We start from the raw sequence: 18,751 nt of genomic DNA, 5'->3' as shown, positions 1-18,751 counted from the left end.
ATGACGTTATTTTGGCTCGTGGGAGGCACACACGCTATTAATTTTCGTGTTATTATTAATTATTACATTAAATTAAATTTGATTTCTTGTTTATTTGTCTTTGTTTTTACCGCATATTAGAACTGAGAACAGATGTTTACAATAATGAAGGACGTAAGCAATTCTGTAATTCTAAGAAAATGTAAGTGCTTCTGCAAAACTGTTTCGGGTGCCCAGTTTTAGTTTTCAAGGTCAGTGATTTAAGGCGCCACTTTTAACAATGATTAATACAGAAGGCCTATACAGATTGTATAGGCCTTCTTTGGAAATTCCCGGCCACACCATCACAGAACCACCATCGAAACTTTCGCGTTTCATAATTGTATAGTCCACAAATCTTTCATTTCAACATCTTCATTCGCTCCTGACTATCGGGTGATAGTAGACAAAACCACTACTCATCCGTAAAAAGGACCTTCATTGCACTACTCATTCCTCCATTGCTCGATCTCCCAATTCATATGTAAGCGCGCAGTGTAATCTAGATGGAGAAGAACACCACCGCCACCAATGTAATATTAGAGGAAAAAAGGGGCACCCGCCACCAACGTTATGCGGACGGGAAAAGATAGAAGTACGGTAGCGTGTACTTGCAGAAAAAGAGAAAAAATTATAGAAGGTTTTTAGGATGCTGCCACCAGGTAAGTTACGTACTTGGCCGAACGGTTTAAGAAGTTAATGAGTAAAAGGAGGGAGGATCGTAGCCCTTGTGTTGAAATTGAAATAATACGAACAAGAATTTATATAAAAAAAATATTAATATATTAAATTAAGGAAATTAAAATATATAAAAAAAAAATAGAAAAATAAATTAACCAACAAAAATTAAGTTAAAATATTAAAGAAGAAAAACGAAAACTAATTGAACAAATTTTGGATAACGGAACGTTAACTATGGATACAAATAATAGCGATGATTATGAGTTTCAAGAACAATAGTAATTAATTATGCTTACTTATTCTACGCCACGACGACGCTCCTCCACCAGGATTCGAACGCTTCAGGAACTGGCTTCAAGGCACAATTTTGATCTGAGGATTCGATTTCTCTAGCAAATTACCCAGCACAAACCACCAACGTATTTAGAAGCCTTTCCGAATTTAGTATTGAGAATTTAAATTAAAAATAAAATGAAATGGAGCGAACTCAAGGGGAAGACTATAGCTTCTATCTACCTTGGTAGTTGGTACTCGACTCCCCGAGTCGAACTCGGTGGCGCATCAACGGGCGGTTTGTTACAGCAGATTGAAGACGCGCACGTCGATATCTAGGAAGTAGCCTCGGCCCTTTGGCAGCCTTCTTGCAGCCAGACCAGTTCTAGCAAGTTTTCAGCAAATGGTTCTCTCACTGACATCAACAACACGCACCATTTGAAGACGATGCCGAGCCTCTACAGCTGTCGTTCTACGATTGCTTAGAACAATAAAACGGTCATCAGCTATTATTGTCACTCATCTTGATTTCACAGGCGATCGCTTTCAAAAAAAGAATCATCAAAATCGAATGCGCGGTTCGCGAGAAAGCCAGCTTTGAACTTGTGGCAAATTTATAGTGGCCGGTTTTTTTTGCCGGTCAGTTTATAAGTAATATACTGTTCGACGCTGATTTGGGGAAATTTGAGTTTGAGTCAAGTTTAGCATCAACTCCGATGTCTTCATATTCAGACAGTTCACAAAATATACTACAGCATTCTGTAATCACAGATCAACCACCACCCAACCAGATAACAACAGTATTGGAAAACAGTTCACAAAATACTGTAAAGACAGGCCAACAATTACACATTCCGGATGATAACGAAACTGGAGGGGCTTTAGTGTACTATCTTAACAGTTTTAAGTAACTTTTTCATTTTTAATTTTTTTTTGTGTTTAAAAAAATAGTGAGTATAATTTTGTTTACTTACCTTAGAGTAGTCATGCAATGCTTCATTTATCGCAGCACATACTTCATATATAGCATTACAGATTGTGGATTTAGATATTTTAAAAAAATACATCAGGCTTTCATTGGAATCTCCAGTCGCCAAAAATCTTAAAGTCAGCACTAGCCTGTCATATGCAGGAATCGAGTCTCTAAAATTCGTATTTGATTTCCGAATTTTGTCGCTGATCAGAGATAATACATGGTCAAAATCCTCTGACGCCATTCTACAAACATTTTGGAATTCTTCTTGTTCTCGCATATCGGTCATCGTTTCACCTACATTATCCAGTATCCTTCGGTGCATTAAATTTGTCACCCACCAACGTCTCTTCCTTCTTTTCTTTTTGAGTGTTTGAGACAAAATAATAAATGCAGCACTTGCAATTACAATATTGCTGTCAGAGTCGGACATAACGAAGCACCCAACCACAGAATTGACACGAATGAGCAATGAGCATTCGTTCGACTGATCTAAACATCTATGTGCAATTCTAATTCTTGATTCTCATTTTTGCTCATTGATCTTTTGGTGTAAACGCTAAAAACGCGCTTTCATTTACACTAAAAGATCAAGAAAGAATGCTCTTGTTGTAGCTCTTTGATCGTTTGGTTTAAATGCACCTTTACGTGAGACACCTGTATACTGTTAGCATAGTTGATGACGTCACATAATGTGACGTCATAAATAATAATAATAAAAAAGAACATAAAAAAAGAATAATAATAAAAATGCATTTCCTGGGACAGGGAATTTTTTTGATAGCATTAGTATATTAAAACAATCCTATAAAATTCAAGATTTTGTACAATCATAATTACACCAAATTTTAGTAAACTCTTTAACTCTTTCACTTTGCTCATTAAATCCTTGTTTTTTAGGTTTCCTCCATTTAGCATGGTCCAAATCCAACATCCCCCCAATAATTTCTTGCGCAAAATTCTTAGGAAAATATTTTTCTTCTTCAATAACATGAGCGTACCCTTCGTTCATTCCAAAACTTACACAAAAATACGGTAACCCCTTGGGAATAGCCCTTCGAACGTCTCGATTAGCCAAAGACACCAATTTTTTATTAACGGACCATTCCGTTTCGGATTCATCGATAGCTTTTTTAAAATAAATCGGTGCTAAATCGCCTTGTTCTTTTGGAACGGGGACGCATTCAAAAATCATATGCGGAAATTTATGTAAAAAAACGGCGGTTTCAAAAAATATTACGTCTTCATCTGACTCAAGAAACATTTTTGTGAGTGATTTTCGAAAATCTAATAATTCACTCCATTCATTTTCGTCTAGTTGAGTTGAACATGGAACGTGGCGTATTGGGATTATAAAGCAATGACCTTTTGTTATTGGCTGGAAAGGTGGTAACATCAAAAACATGGTTTCGCCCATTGATATCATGAGATGTTTTGGCATATTATCTGATTGGATACACCATAAACAATTTTCTAAAGTTTTTGATGTCATTTGATGCTGTTGAATTGCTTTATCAATGGTTTTTTTATCGGAAAGATTATCTTTTTGACGTATTTTATCTTCAAATATTTCATCCATGTCTTGATTTTTTATTTTCGAAGCCATATTAATAAATTCTTTGTTTTGATCTTGAACTGTACTATATTTTTCATTTTCAAACATTTGTTGTAGTGAATATTTATCATCATCTGGAAAATATTTAATACGTTCGCCATCTTTATGGGTTTCAACTCGTTGTTTTTTCTTTCTTTGAGTTCCTGAAGATTCTCCATATTCACTTTTTAGTTTTATTGGTCTTGAGTAACCCTGATTATCGGTTGTTGTTAATAAAACGTTTTCTTCTTTTGTGATTGTTGTAGTTTTTAAAGATCGAGCATTTTCAAGTTTTAATTTTAATTCTTTAACCAATTCTTCATTACCCATTATTTCAGCTTTAACTAATTTTGCTGCTATTGCATTTAATTCTTTATCTGTAATTCCAATTTTTTCTTCATTATCTTCACTAGTAAAGATGTTTTTAGCTTCATCCTTATGTTTCTCAACCAATTCTTTTTTCCTCCATCCTGACGATCCTGTATATTTACTTTTATACTCAAAATCATGTTCGCTTGGTTTTTTGAAAGTGGGTAACCCATCTCCTCCATCTTTCCAATAAGGATTTAACTCCCTAACATTGCTTTTTGGGTCATAAACATCCTTTTCTCGTTCTTCTCGCTTTCTTTTTTCTCTATCCTCTTTCCTGTCTGAATTAGAAGTTGTTAAAAAACTTGATGACATCGACATCCAATCATCTCTTTTTGAAATTTCTTCTTCCCCGGATGCTTTATTTTGGGACTTTTCAACCCATTCATTCTCCGACGAACTTGAACTTGAAGAGTACCTCTTTTTCTTAGCTTTTTTTTCACGTTTATTTTTTTTCGATTTTTTCTCCTTATGTTTCCCCTAAATTAAACACTAATTATTATTTTAACGTATTTATTAAAAATAGCATACCATTTCAGGTTATTTTTTTAGATTATGGTGGTGATGGTTGTCTATCTGGTCAGGTCTTGGAGTTCGAACATTTGTCCATATCATACTGCAGTCACCAGTTTTCTTTTATTCTCTTATGTAGATTGTGGGTAGATCTGTTATATATATATAGTTAAGTTAGTTATTTTTAGTTTTAAGAGTTTAGGTTGGCAATAGAAACACGTTAGATGTTAGAGAATGACATGTTAGAACTTGTAAGAAGCCAAGCTGTTTTATCTAATAAAAAATACATTTTTTAATATTAACCCTTTGCGCTCTTATGCCGCCGTATAGTCGCCACAATACGTTTAACCTTTGCACTCGTATGTCGCCGTATAGGCGGCACACCATGTTAAACGCGCCTGAAAATGATAGATTGGATAGTGATAATATTAGTGAAGAAAGTGACTTTAGTAGTGGTAGTGATATTATAGTTACTAAAAGACAGAGAACCATACCTTTACCATCAAGTTCAAGCAGCAGTGAAGAAGACGAGAATATAACACAACCTGGTAATGTTGGTCCATGGCAGGACGTCGCATGCCACGATCAGGTACCAGACAGGATTCTATTTACTTCTGGGGATAAAATGGTAGGACCACAAATTCCAGATACTTGTACAAAACCCATAAATTTTTTCAAGCACTTTTTTACCGATGAGCTAATAATAAAAATAGTGGAACAAACAAATAACTACGCTAGACATAAAATAGCACAGAAGAGGTTGTCAAAACGTTCTACAAGGCACACGTGGGTAGATACTACAGTAGAAGAGTTTACCGCATTTATTGGGGTTGTCCTAAATATAGGTCCGATAACCGTATCTAATATCCAAGAGTATTGGTCACAACAGTTTAATGCCAAAATACCTTTTTTTTGTTTAGCATATTTAGAAGAGAACGATTTTTACAAATTTTTGGGATGCTCCACTTGCATGAAAACGATCCAAATGACCAAACTCTTAGGGCTCGAACTCAGAAGTCAGTTACTATTTAGATTATTTGGACAAACAATTCAAAGAACATTTTTGTTCCATCAAGAGAGATATCGGTAAACGAATCTGTTGTTGGATTTATTTATTTTGAGACAATTAACGCACAATAATGTGGATTTTAAATGGTCTGATCAGGAACAATTAGAGTTTGATAAAATTAAAGATATTGCTTCAAATATTCAACTTTTAAAATATTATAAAAGATCCATTATATTAGAGGTATAATATATGTTGAAATGAAATAAGTAATAATAAGTAGGCCTCTTGACCTCTAAAGTTTTTTATTAATTAAGTTTATGTACTTAGTACTAGTTTCGACATATTATGATGTCATCATCAGCCAAATCTACAAAAGGATATAATAACTATAATGATCTTAAAAAATATATAAAAACAATAAAACTGCATAAATGTATCTCAACTTACAGTCAAATAGTTAAAAAAATCACGCTGAACAAACAAATTTCTACGTTAAAATAAAACATTATTTAAAAGAAACACGAAAATAACTATTCTAAACCAGGAAAACACAACACCGTACACAATTGAACTCCAAAAACGACTGTTAAATCAACATCGAACTAAATTTAAAACCGGTTACAAAAAGGAATAACAATATCACAGTAAAATAATTTTAAAATGAAATTATGTTTTCAAAAAGGCGTGGTTTATAATAGTTTTCGAGTTGATCATTTAAAGTAAGATAGTTATTATTGTATGATAATGTTCAATATCATGTCAGAACTTTGAAAGGTCCTTCGTGTCGCGGAGATAACAACGGTTTCAAAATCTTCAATTCTAATGAAAACGAAATTTGATTTGTGCAAGTCTTTATGAATAAAAGGTTTTTGAATAGAGTGAAAAGACGTATTTACTGGTTTTAATTTTGAAAAAGTGTCTTAAACTGGAGAGGAAAGGCTCATAGTCAATAGATGGATTAGTAGGTATGAAGAACTCTCCAGGAAGTCTTAGTGGTTGCCCGTAAAGCAGTTCTGCTGAGGAGCAACCTAGATCTTCCTTAAGTGATGTTCTTAATCCTAGTAGGATGAGGGGTAGATTGTTGTCCCATCCAGTAGAGTCTCCTTTAGCGATGATAGCTGCCTTCAATGATCGATGAAATCGTTCTAACATTCCATTTGCTTGGGGATGGAAAGATGATGTATGTATTTGTCGTGTGCCAAGTAATGTGTTAAATTTTGAAAAGAGGTTTGATTCGAATTGCCGTCCCTGATCATGTGTTATTGTGGTAGGTATACCAAATCGACTAAAATAATGCCGGAAGAGTGTGTTTGCTATAGTAGAAGATGTGATATCTTTCAGCGGAAAAGCTTCTGGCCATGGAGTGAAGCGCTCGATAACTGTAAGTACATAAGTACAACCTAGGGACGGAGTGAGTGGTCCAATCAAGTCGATATGTATATGATCAAATCTAATTTTAGGAATTTTGATGTTGATGATTGACGATTTTGTATGTTTTTGAATTTTTGCTTGTTGACATTTTAAGCAGGTTTTAGTCCAAACATGAATTTGCTTTGACATGTGTGGCCAAAAGAATCTTGTTTTGATTGCATGAATGGTGGAACGTATTCCGGGATGAGATAAGCTATGAATTTTGTCAAAAATTGCTTGTCTGAACTGTTGCGAAATATAAATTCTTGCAGATGATGAAGTGGTTTCACACCACAGTTTGATATCGGATTGTGATGGTGTTTGGTGTGTTAAACGATAAGATTTTGAAGGATTATTGGAAAATTGCTTATTTAGTAAGTTTTCCAATTCTGTGTCAGCAAGTTGAGCGTTGCTAAGGGCTAGAAAATCTGGATAAGATGAATTTAGAGATCCGATGTTTGTTCTGTATAGAGTATCTGCAACAATATTTGAATTTCCTCTGATGTATTTGATATCTGAAGTAAATTGTGCAATATAACTTAGATATCGGGTTTGTCGAGGAGTTTTGTCTGTGGACGAAAAAATTGATGCGACAATGGGTTTTTGATCTGTATATACTGTAAATTTATTTCCATGTAACGAATGTTTGAAAAATTTGATAGCAGAGTAGATCGCTAAATGTTCTCTATCAAAAGTGGAATATTTGGTTTGGCATGAATTAAATTTTTTGGAAAAGAACGCTAATGGTTGAGACCTTCCATTGACGGTTTGCGTTAAAACAGCTCCCTTACCTGTGTTAGATGCATCAGTTGACAATGATAGGATAGCATGCGAAGAGGGATGTCCTAGAAAGATAGATTTTGATAGAAGATTTTTGGCTGAAGAAAAAGCGTTGTCGTGTTGCAGAGTCCAAGAAGTTGATGAAATTGTTTTTTGTTTTTGATAGTGAAGTAATTTTGAAAGTGTGTATAAGGGATCAAGAATATTTGAAATGTTAGGTAAGAATCTATGGTAGAAGTTTAACATTCCCAAAAATCTTTGTAACTCTTTTAGAGTCGTTGGCTTTGGAAAATGTGTTATGGCTGTGATTCTTGATTGCGATGGTCGAATGCCATCGGATGAAACATGATGATTAAGAAAATCCAATGATTTAACACCGAAAATGCATTTTTTCGATTGGATATTGATATTGTAGGAAGTTAATCTGTGAAATAATTGTTTTAAATGAAGTATGTGTTCTTCTTCATTTCGACTTGCTACAAGAGTGTCGTCTATATATACAAAAATGAAGGTTAGTCCTGAAAGTACTTCATTGATGAACCTTTGAAATGTTTGCGCTGCATTTCGAAGGCCAAAAGGCATGCGAACGAATTCGAAAAGACCGAAAGGGGTTGTTATAGCTGTCTTTGGTATGTCCTCTTCATCTACGGGTATCTGCTGATACGCTCTGACCAAGTCGATTTTAGAAAAGATTTTGCATCTGTGCAACTGAATGTTGAAATCATGTATATGAGGTAGCGGATAGCGATCTGGCACAGTAACGTTGTTCAATTGGCGGTAATCTCCACATGGTCTCCAGTCATCAGAATCTTTTTTAGGTACCATGTGAAGAGGCGATGCCGTAGATGAAGAAGATGGTCGACAGATGCCCATAGCGACCATTTGTTCGAATTCTTTTTTAGCGATTGATAGCTTACGCACATCCAAACTTAGTAATAATTTTGTGTTTAGTGTTGTGTGTAACGGGAGATGAGAACTCAGGCCACAATATAAATAAATAAGTTTGGTTAAATTAATATTTTAATAAATAATATATGCACCGTACACGTGTGTTTTTTAATAATTTGAATGAATGATAAATAACAAAAAATGATTTTGTTTTGCAACACGATCTTGATTTTCTACATGTCGTGTGCACAGCATACTACAGTTATCATTATGCTTAAGTTTATCGATTTCGAACATTTCAAGGCATTTTTAAACAAATTGACTATAAACCAATACACTCCCTGAAAAACTCATTACAAATCATCAAAAACTTAAAACATATTTCACCTAATAATAATACACTGGTATCCTTCGATGTGGTCAATCTATACACAAATGTTGAATCAACATATAATATAAAATTTAAGAAGTTAAATACCTAACAATTAAAAAAAAACAAAATTTGTCTCTGTACTTTGCTAGTCTCGAACGACTCGACTGTCATAAATAATACAGGTACTTTTTTGGGGTAATAATTACTTTTGCTCTGCTTATGCGGGTAATAAAATCATCAGCAATATCGAAAAGTATAAAGAACTTCGTTCCCACATCACCACCTTGCTTTTATTTTATATTTTCAGTTGTTTTATTTGAGATACTACCTGTTTCAGAATGTCTGAGAGACAAAAGAAATTATCGGGTCACCAATACAAACAACGAAGGCTGGAAAAAGAGGTCCAAATACAAAAACAAGCTGGCGCGTTAAAAAATTATTTACAGAGAACATCTAGAACTCCCGAAACAAATGACAACTCAGAGTGTCCAACATTAAATCCGGAAGTAGCAGAAAACACGGAATCACGAAAGACTAATGATGACCAACAAATGGACGATATTTCTACAGCAACTGGATCTGGTACCACTCTGCTACCAAATGAAACTACAAAAATCGACACCAACCTGTCGCATACGGAAAGCGCTGTACAACCGTTAAGTACAGATCCAGCGTTGTGGCCAAGAATTTTAGGAGATGTCGATAGAACATTTTTGGTTAGGCAAGCACCACCTAGGCTATTATACAATCACAACTTTCCTCCTGATGACACTGGTCGAAAATTTAGTGCAACTTATTACAGACGCATATTAACCAATGGAGAGCATGTTGTAAGAGACTGGCTAGTATACTCTATTTCAAAAAACTGTATTTATTGCTTTTGCTGTAAAATTTTCGGCTGTGTGATCAGTTCTCTTTCAAAAGACGGCTTTAAAAGTTAGAAGCATATCGTTGAAACGTTAAAAGAACACGAAGTTTCAAAAAATCATATTGAAGCTCACAAATCATGGCTGGAACTGAGTCAAAGACTAAAGTGTTGGAAACCTATAGATGCAACTGCTCCAAGAATTATTAATGCTGATACAAACCATTGGTATGAAGTGCTTCTAAGAATCGAAAGAATCATTAAAATGCTTGGTAAAAGTTGTCTGGCTTTTCAAGGTACAAGCGATAAACTATTTGAGCATAATAATGATAACTTCCTAAAAGTAGTTGAACTACTGTCTGAATTTGATCCCATTATGGAAGAAGATGTGCGAAGGGTGGTGAAAAAAGAGGAGACGAAAGCCCACTATCTCGGTAAAAATATAGAAAACGAGATAATAGACTTGTTGCATCAAAATGTGAAGTCTTATATTATTAATGAAATAAAAAAGGCCAAATACTATTCTATAATTTTAGATTGCACCCCTGACGTAAGTAAGGTGAAGCAAATGACTCTTATAATCCGATATGTTACAGTCAATAAATCTGATTTCAACGACGCAGAAATAAAAGTGAATGGAAGTTTTTTGGGTTTCCTTCCAATTGAAAGGTCCACAGGAAAACAAATGACTGAAATCATAATTGAAGAACTTACTAATATGGGTTTAAACTTGCAAGATATTAGAGGACAGGGATATGATAATGGATCTAATATGAAAGGCGATAAAGCTGGAGTGCAATCTAAAATTAAGAATTTAAATTCACGAGCATTTTACGTTCCGTGTGCCAGTCATTCTCTGAATCTAGTGGTTAATGATATGCCAAAAGCTTCTTCGGTAGCCGCTAATTTCTTCAATATAATCCAGAAACTATATTTCTTTTTTCATCATCTACGTTTCGGTGGGCAATACTTTTGAAACATATTAAAGGATTAACCTTGAAACCATTGAGTGCCACTTGATGGGAGAATAGGATAGAGGCCTTAAAGCCTTTACGAGATCAAATAGGAGAAGTATACGACGCTTTACTAAGCATTCATGAAAATCAAGATATTGACAATTTAATAAGAGACGAAGCTTCGGGATTATTAAATTGTATTAAACAATTTAAGTTGTTGTGTTCGATAGCTGTTTGGTACAAAATCTTAAACTGCATTAATCCTATAAGCAAACTAATGCAAACAAAATATTTCGATCTAGCATCTGCACTTGACCTCTTACAAAATTGCAAAAAATTCTTCAAGGATCTTCGATCGAACAAGTCTTTCAATGAAAGTATAATTGATGCAAGAAAACTGGCTGCCGAAATTGACATTGAAGCTAATTTTGAATCAACAATTCCACAAAAAAATATTTTCTCATACGAATCTCGAGATGAACCGATTGAATTTCAAAATTTTTATAGATATCAAATAGACTTTTTTAAAGAAATTGATTTTTTAGTAATTTTTAGCAGTCGTAGATAAAATGCTGTATATCACACGTGGGCTAGAGCATAATTACAGTATTCGTGTGATTACACGACTCGGCCTACGACCTCGTCGTGCAATTCTCCATATTCGTACAGTAATTATCTTTCTAGCCCACTTGTAATATAAATAACTATTATCGCCAACCGGCAGCAAAACCATACTTTATGCTATCCATTTGCGGCAGTAAAGTGACACTTTGTGCTACTATCTAGTAAACTGTGCATTTAGCGGCAGACAATAGTATATTAAAAAACAAGTTTCATAAGACACGTTTGAAATGCACGAATTCAAGTTGAAAAACGAGTGGCGAAGCCAAGTTTTTTATGCTATTTTTTGTAATTCGCGTTTTTATCCATTTTTTTTCTAGTTGTCAATGTGACAATTTTTGTCTATGGATGTTTAAACACCTTCTTAGCATCGAATACCAGGTCCACAATAATAAGGACATTGAACACTGAGCAATTTCTCTTATTTTGGGAGGTGTACATGAAACATTTTTCTCAGGTAAATACATTTTGTATTTTGACAGCTTCTAATTGTCAATTCAAATTTCTATATTCAAGTGTTACGGTGTTACCAACTGCTACATACCTATTTCCCAACATTGTCAAAATTTATTTTATTTTTGAGAAAAAAAAAGGATAAAAACGCGAATTACAAAAAATAGTATAAAAAACACGTTTCATAAGACTTAAAGCACTCATTCATTAAAAAACTCGTGGCTTCGCCACTCGTTTTTCAACTTGAATTCGTGCATTTCAAGCGTGTCTTACGAAACTTGTTTCTTAATATACCATTTTGTAATTCGCGATGATAATGAAAGCTATAACAGTACCCAAACGGGTGCTGTAATGAGACTCCTTACAGCATCCGATGCTGTAATGAGACTCCTTACAGCATCCGATGCTGTAATGAGATTTTAGTAACATTTTATGGAACCAGTTCAAGTTGGTGACATTGGGTCATTACTTTTTCTAGCTGTCAATGTGACAATGTTTGTCTATGGATGTTTAAACACGTTCTTAGCATCGAATACAAGGTCCACAATGATGAGGATATTGAACTCTGAGCAATTTCTCTTACTTTGGGAGGTGTACAACTGAAACATTTTTGTCAGGTGAATTCATTTTGTGTTTTGACAGTTTCTAATTGTCAATTCAAATTTCTATTTTCAAGTGTTACGGTGTTACCAACTGCTACATACCTATTTCCCTACATTGTTAAAATTTATTTTATTTTTAGAAAAAAAAGGATAAAAACGCGAATTACAAAAAATAGCATAAAAAAACGTTTCATAAGACTTAAAGCACTCATTCATTAAAAAACTCGTGGCTTCGCCACTCGTTTTCCAACTTGAATTCGTGCATTTCAAACGTATCTTACGAAACTTGTTTTTTAATATACTATTATTTTACTGTTTTTCCTTACTTGAATGTTAATTATTTTATATACAGACTGTCCCGAAACTCAACGTCAAACGGGCAAAAATTCTATGTCTCTTAGTTAAGTGGTAATAATAGACATATTTTTGAAAATGTTAAAAATCGTTCCCGTACATCATATCTTTAGGTACTACGGTCAGAAATGTTCACAATTTAATAGTAATTTTTTTAATAATGTATTCCTAATGAACAACAAAATGAATATAGCAATTACAAATCGAACAACAAAAGTCGTTAGTTTTGTAAAAAAATATATTAGTTTGATTGAGTTAAGGTTGAAAGAATTTATGTCTATTAAGTTTGAGACACGATTTCTAAACAAAGGAGTAGTACAACACCCTTGGCAAGTTATTTTAAAAGATGGCCTGTTTAGTCAAGATTCCAAAATGGTATAACACTTGCCATTTTCTTTTCCTAAAAAATATGATTGCCTGTTTTTCTGCAAAAAACGCGTTATTTAAAAAATTCATACTTTCGTATGTTATTTGTATTTCCTCCAATGATTTAACAACTTTGTTAGAACATGTGCCACTCAATATCTATAGAGAAATGTGGTTTCAACAAGATAGTTGCCCAGCTCATTATGCTTGTCCTGTACGGGATTGCATACAGAATACCCAGAAAGATGGATTGGGCGTCGTGGTTCGATTACGTGGCCTCCTCATTCTCTGGGTCTAAATCCCTTTGATTTTCTTATTAGGATTGCATAAAAGAAACAGTGTATTAAAAACCGATTGAAAATCTTGCCGAACTGAGCCACCAAGTTTATACAGCAGCAGAAGAAATAAATGCAAAGAGATTTGCACAACTAGTAAAAAGATCTTTTCTGTGACGATGCAGAGCTTGTATTAGTGCCGACGGCAAATAATTTGAGCATTTGTTTTAAGAAAATAATGCTATAAAGTTAATAATAAATAAATTTGTTTGTTTAATTTTGTCTTTAGATTCTCCTTATTTGAAAGAGTCTTTTTGCAAGACATAAGGGCAACCATCTTGTTGAAACCACATTTTGTAGTTCTTAAATATTAACTGGCACATCCTCTAACAAAGTTAAGAGGAAATAAAAAGTAAATACAAATAACATACGAAAGTATGAATTTTTTAAATAACGTGTTTTTTGCAGAAAAACAGGCAATAATATTTTTTATGACAAGAAAAATAGTAAGTGTTGTACCATTTTGGAAACTTGACTAAACAGGCCATCTTTTAAAATTACTTGCCAAGGGTGTTGTACTATTCCTTTTTTTAGAAATCGTGTGTCAAACTTGACAGACATAAATTCTTTCAACCTTAACTCAATCAAATTAATATATTTTTTTGCAAAACTAACGACTTTTGTTGTTTGATTTGTGACTTCTACAGTAGCATGGTTCACAAGGAATAGATTATTAAAAAAATCACTATTAAATTGCGATCATTTCTGACCGTAGTACTTAAAGATATGATGTACGGGACCGATTTTTAACATTTTCAAAAGTATGTCTATTACCACTTAACTAAGAGACATGGAATTTTTGTCTCATTTTTACCAGAACAGGTATGGGTTGGCCTCTCACCCGGCGCCCGCTTGACGTTGAGTTTTGGGACAGACTGTATATAAGACCTAGACATGATAACAAGTATAGAAATAAGAATAAAGATTATGATTCGAAGTTTGTAGCAAATTACGTTTTGGAAAATGGCAAGCAAAGACATGTCAAATGAAACTACGAATAGAATAATAGAAAAAGAGGTATCACACGAGATAATTGAAGAAGATTAACCCAATGTAGAAACTACTTCACTTGAAGAATCTGTAATACAGGAACCTGAGATGATAAACCATGAAAGAGTTAATACCACAGTAAATCACTTAAACGGCACAATGACAAAAAGAATTAGGAAAAAACCGGATAGATTTAGCGATTTTGTTTTATATAAATAAATGACTTAGGTTAGAGTAGATTTGTTTGACTAAATAATTTATTATTATGTATTCCTGTACATTTTAGGATTGGGGATGTAGTATAGATCACCACCATTACATGTAATGTTGTACATACAGTGTGTCCCAGGATAGATGTTACAAGAGGTATAATCACTTAAAAATTTTTGAATTTTATATTAGGGCTGAGGAATTAAGCCCTGCTTGGTGTGGAGAGAATTTTAAGTATATTTTCATATTTTGAAAATCAACTCGTCCCTGATAGTGAAGCGAAAACTATTTTGAGTTCAGGCAATGTAAGCTTTTATTCTTGATACGGCAAAATATCATTAAGAAAACTTGTTCAGAATGAGAAATTATGGCACTATACAAAATTTTAGAAAGATCTACCTACATTGATTAAACCACCATATTTTAGATTAGATCAGAGTGAAGAAAAAAAAACAATGAAAAATGCCATGAAAAAAGAAAATGACTTAAGTAGTCGCAAATATTGACAAATAAATTGTATTTTTCCTCAGTTTTAGTTCACATTTCAATTACTATACAATATTTATGTTATTTAAACTAAAATGTGGTGGTTCAACCAAAGTAGATAGATTCTTCTGCAATTTTGTGTAAGACCTTAATTTCTCATTTTGAACAGCTTTTCTTAATAAAACTTTTCCGTATCATGATCAAAAAGATTACTTTATCTAAACTAAAAATAGTTTTCGATTCATTGTCAAGGTCGCCTTTGTTTTCAAAATATGAAAATATTTTTAAAATTCTGTTCACACCAAGCAGGGGTTGAATTTCAAAAATTTTTAAGTTATTATACCTCTTGTAACATCTATCCTAGGACACACTGTATGTAAATGCGTACTTTAGAATAAATCAGTTAACAACTAGACGGCGTATGATTAACGCCCGAACCTCAAACACAAGAGATCACAATATAACACATGTCATCAATTTGTTTGCAAAAATCAATCGAAAAAGACTGTGCTCTGCGATACTTGTTGCCAAAAATGTCAAATGGAAGAAGACTGATTTTTTTGTTAACGCGTTTTTCATTTTTCACATTTTTGCAAAAATAAATGTTTAATGTTTTGTTGTTAATAAATGTTTAATGTTTTGTTATTTATAAATGTTCCAGGTCGCGTGATCCTATGAGACGCGCTCGCCGAAGGGTTAATTTATGTTTCTTTTAAAGAGGAGAGTACAGGATAAAAGGTTAGCAAATAGAATACGTGAAAACTTACCACGGGGCAATAATTAATGTTGAAATCGAGCGCTTTTTCGTATTAAATCTTCACACACCAAACGATTTAGGTTGAATTTCTTTAGGTTATGTCACATTGTTTTGATAAAAGCTGTCAGATTGTTTTTATGTCAGATTGAGGTTAAAAAGTTTTTAGGGAATTTCGGTGTTACCAACCGAATTATTTTGTAGACGTCTGATTTGAAAAATGGCTGCCGTAGTTGACAGCTCACAAGTATCGGAAAATTTTGAAAAACTCGCCTTAGAATCGACTAATAACCCGAAAGAAAACGGGAAAATTTGCGAAAATGATTCTTCTAAGTTCGGGTTACCTTTATTGGACGTTTACAAACTCGCTGTTGGATTTTATAGAGGTATTTATGTCGGCTTATAGGTTATGTTGAAACGTCAAAATTGTTGTCGGGGTTAATTTTTAATTAAAATTAATTAAATTTCTTTAGAAAAAGAAGGAAAAGCAGTACATTTTAGTTACGAAGATAAACTCCAATTAGTAGCGTTTACTCAACAAGTTTTACATGGACCTTACTCCGAGGCGATAGAAAAGCTTCCCCCATTGGGTGCTTTTGATGTTGTTGGAAAAGATAGACGCCTTGCCTGGCAAAAATTGGGTAATTTAAACCCCGACGAAGCCAGGGCGGGGTTTGTAGAATTACTCAGTAGAAAATGTCCGCTATTTTCGACATTTATCGAAGCTCATCGACGCGAAAAAAAGGAACAAGAAAGGTTGGCCATTGAAAATGAAAAAATGAATCTCCTTCAAAAGGAGGAGGTTCGGAAAAAAGAGGAAGAAGAGAAATTGGTACAAGAAAGGCTTGAAAAAGAGGAAGCAATTAAAAGACAAATTCAACAAGCGTTAAACGAGCAAACTTATGACCAATTTCGAAGGTATGCAGAGCAACATTATCCTGGGGATCCCGAAAAACAAGGGGCTTTAGTTAGACAGTTACAAGAGCAACATTACATTCAATATATGCAACAACTACAACAAGTTCAAGCTGAAGATTGCGTTAAAAAAGAAGAAAACAGAGTTGGAATTGAGGAAAATGTTGAATTATGTATAAATAAAACTGAAGATGTAGAAGAAGATGAAGAGATTAATGAAGATGGTCAAAATGAGTTAGTACCAGCAAGTATGTGGACGAGATCTAACATTGAAGAATTTAAAAAAGATGTAGCTCAAGCAGAAGGTGATAATGTGGTTCGAGTTGCTCATGGTGAAACTGTTACGGTTAGAGTTCCTACACACGAATCTGGTACAAGATTATTTTGGGAATTTGCAACTGACCATTATGATATAGGTAAAAAAATTAAAAATAAATCAATAACACTTTTTTAAATTTAATATAAAAAATAGGTTTTGGAGTTTATTTTGAATATGGGACACCAACAACAAATTTAGTTTCTGTGCACATCTCAGAAAGTGAAGATGAAGACAGAGAAGATTTAGAAGATGAATATGATGATGAAACAATAGAAGCTGAAGATTTAGAATCTGGTTCTTTGACGGTAGGGGCAAGTGGTGGTATTTCAAGACCATTATTATCAGAAATAGTGCCAGTATATAGAAGAGACTGTCAAAATGAGGTTTACGCAGGATCACATCACTACCCTGGAAAAGGGGTTTATCTTTTAAAGTTTGATAATTCATATTCATTGTGGAGATCGAAAACCTTGTATTACAGGGTTTATTATACACAGTGAATGTTATTGGGGAAATTCTAAAAAGGAAAAATTATGTAGTTATTTCAATTTTTTGCTACTTTTCTACGTTGATTGTCGAAAGTTCTAGTCGATTAAGACTTTTTAAAAGGTTAAAATTATTAAGTTATTTCAAAATTTTTTTCTCTATTTTGTGTGGTACAAAGAAAAATGAAATTTAATGTTTGGTAGCGTTTATAGTAAGAAATAAGTGTGAATTGAATTTTTAGTGTGTCCCCATTGTGTTTTCTTGTATAATTTTATTTTATTTTTGAGTATTATAAATACGAAAAAAAAACTGTGGTACTAAAAGTAAGTTAAAAAGAATGTTTGTGCAATTTTTATGTTATAATTGCGTTTAATAAAGATATGTATATCTATTCCATATGAATCAAAATAAAGTTTTTAATATGATCTTCAAATTTAGAATAAAGCCATCGGTTAAAACAAATTATCAGGGACAATCTTAATAATACGCCGTTTAGTTGTTAACTCTTTTATTAGTTTATTAGAGAAGCTCTTGCGCACAGACACTACACATGTATGTTTGGTAGCCTATACTACATCCCCCTTTTTAAATGAAATGCATCATTTCAAGGTCCGTTATAATTATTTATTAATTATATATAATTATTTTCAAAGAGAGAATATAAGAGAAACGGCTTGAATTACTATGTTCAAAATTTGCGAATGTCTCTTATACAGGTGTTTTTTACATAACTAGGCTTTTTCTCTTACAATTTAATATGGATATTAATTGTTTTTTTTTCATCACATTCTTGAAAAGATTGATCCATCTAAAAATTTTCATCACCTACTTTTGCTAAAATGTCGTATCTAATAATCAGAGCCCGGACAGTTTAGGAAAGTGATCCTAAAACGCCTCCCACTCCAGTCTCAATATTCAATGAATTAAATAGGGCTGGGCGATACCTCAAATAAGGTATCGAGTATCGATACCTTCGCGGTATCGATACTATTCAAAGTATCGAATTATTGGAAATAATATTCTAATAAACAAAAATATTAAAAACAAAACAATTTATTGTTTTTATTATACTTATATAATTAATTATTATTTATTTATACTTAATTATTTTGGAACAAGTTTTTTATTCATTGCCAAAAAAATTAATTGCTCGGCATG

General features: G+C 33.3%; 3 protein-coding genes across 4 annotated transcripts; 2 read left to right on the top strand and 1 right to left on the bottom strand.

Annotated features, from left to right (window-relative positions):
• Positions 1-2,700: 2,700 nt before the first annotated feature.
• Positions 2,701-15,979, bottom strand: LOC111421902 (CWF19-like protein 2 homolog). 2 transcript variants are annotated; one of them, XM_071200556.1, is made up of 3 exons: positions 15,887-15,979; positions 4,440-4,573; positions 2,701-4,388 (listed from the first exon to the last, which is right to left on the bottom strand). In XM_071200556.1, exons 2-3 carry the CDS (start codon positions 4,440-4,442, stop codon positions 2,760-2,762), a joined length of 1,632 nt encoding a protein of 543 aa, XP_071056657.1. In that variant the 5' UTR covers positions 4,443-4,573; positions 15,887-15,979; the 3' UTR covers positions 2,701-2,759. The 2 variants fall into 2 exon arrangements, 1 of the variants encoding a protein (XP_071056657.1); XR_011642034.1 differs by lacking the exons at positions 2,701-4,388; positions 15,887-15,979 and adding an exon at positions 4,916-11,530 and having other exon boundaries at positions 4,439-4,573.
• On the top strand, positions 9,220-10,722 carry LOC139432047 (zinc finger MYM-type protein 1-like). The gene is made up of 2 exons (XM_071200381.1): positions 9,220-9,711; positions 9,823-10,722. The coding sequence occupies exons 1-2, from the start codon at positions 9,220-9,222 to the stop codon at positions 10,720-10,722; spliced, it is 1,392 nt and encodes a 463-aa protein (XP_071056482.1).
• Positions 15,956-18,018, top strand: LOC111419479 (Golgi resident protein GCP60). The gene is made up of 3 exons (XM_023052290.2): positions 15,956-16,259; positions 16,347-17,204; positions 17,261-18,018. The coding sequence occupies exons 1-3, from the start codon at positions 16,094-16,096 to the stop codon at positions 17,605-17,607; spliced, it is 1,371 nt and encodes a 456-aa protein (XP_022908058.2). The 5' UTR covers positions 15,956-16,093; the 3' UTR covers positions 17,608-18,018.
• Positions 18,019-18,751: the final 733 nt, after the last annotated feature.

This window comes from Onthophagus taurus, chromosome 11 (genome assembly GCF_036711975.1).
Source record: "Onthophagus taurus isolate NC chromosome 11, IU_Otau_3.0, whole genome shotgun sequence".
In the NCBI taxonomy this organism is placed as follows: domain Eukaryota; kingdom Metazoa; phylum Arthropoda; class Insecta; order Coleoptera; family Scarabaeidae; genus Onthophagus; species Onthophagus taurus.
The sequence above is the reverse complement of the archived record's forward strand: the minus strand, read 5'-3'. Positions and strand labels throughout refer to the sequence as shown.

What these genes read in the sequence shown, in the direction of transcription:
- LOC139432047 (XM_071200381.1), top strand. Translation starts at nt 9,220, where the DNA reads ATGTCTGAGAGACAAAAGAAATTATCGGGTCACCAATACAAACAACGA. An exon ending in TAACCAATGGAGAGCATGTT is followed by an intron (nt 9,712 to 9,822) that starts GTAAGAGACTGG and finishes TTTAAAAGTTAG; the next exon opens with AAGCATATCGTTGAAACGTT.
- LOC111419479 (XM_023052290.2), top strand. Translation starts at nt 16,094, where the DNA reads ATGGCTGCCGTAGTTGACAGCTCACAAGTATCGGAAAATTTTGAAAAA. An exon ending in CGCTGTTGGATTTTATAGAG is followed by an intron (nt 16,260 to 16,346) that starts GTATTTATGTCG and finishes AAATTTCTTTAG; the next exon opens with AAAAAGAAGGAAAAGCAGTA. An exon ending in AACTGACCATTATGATATAG is followed by an intron (nt 17,205 to 17,260) that starts GTAAAAAAATTA and finishes TATAAAAAATAG; the next exon opens with GTTTTGGAGTTTATTTTGAA.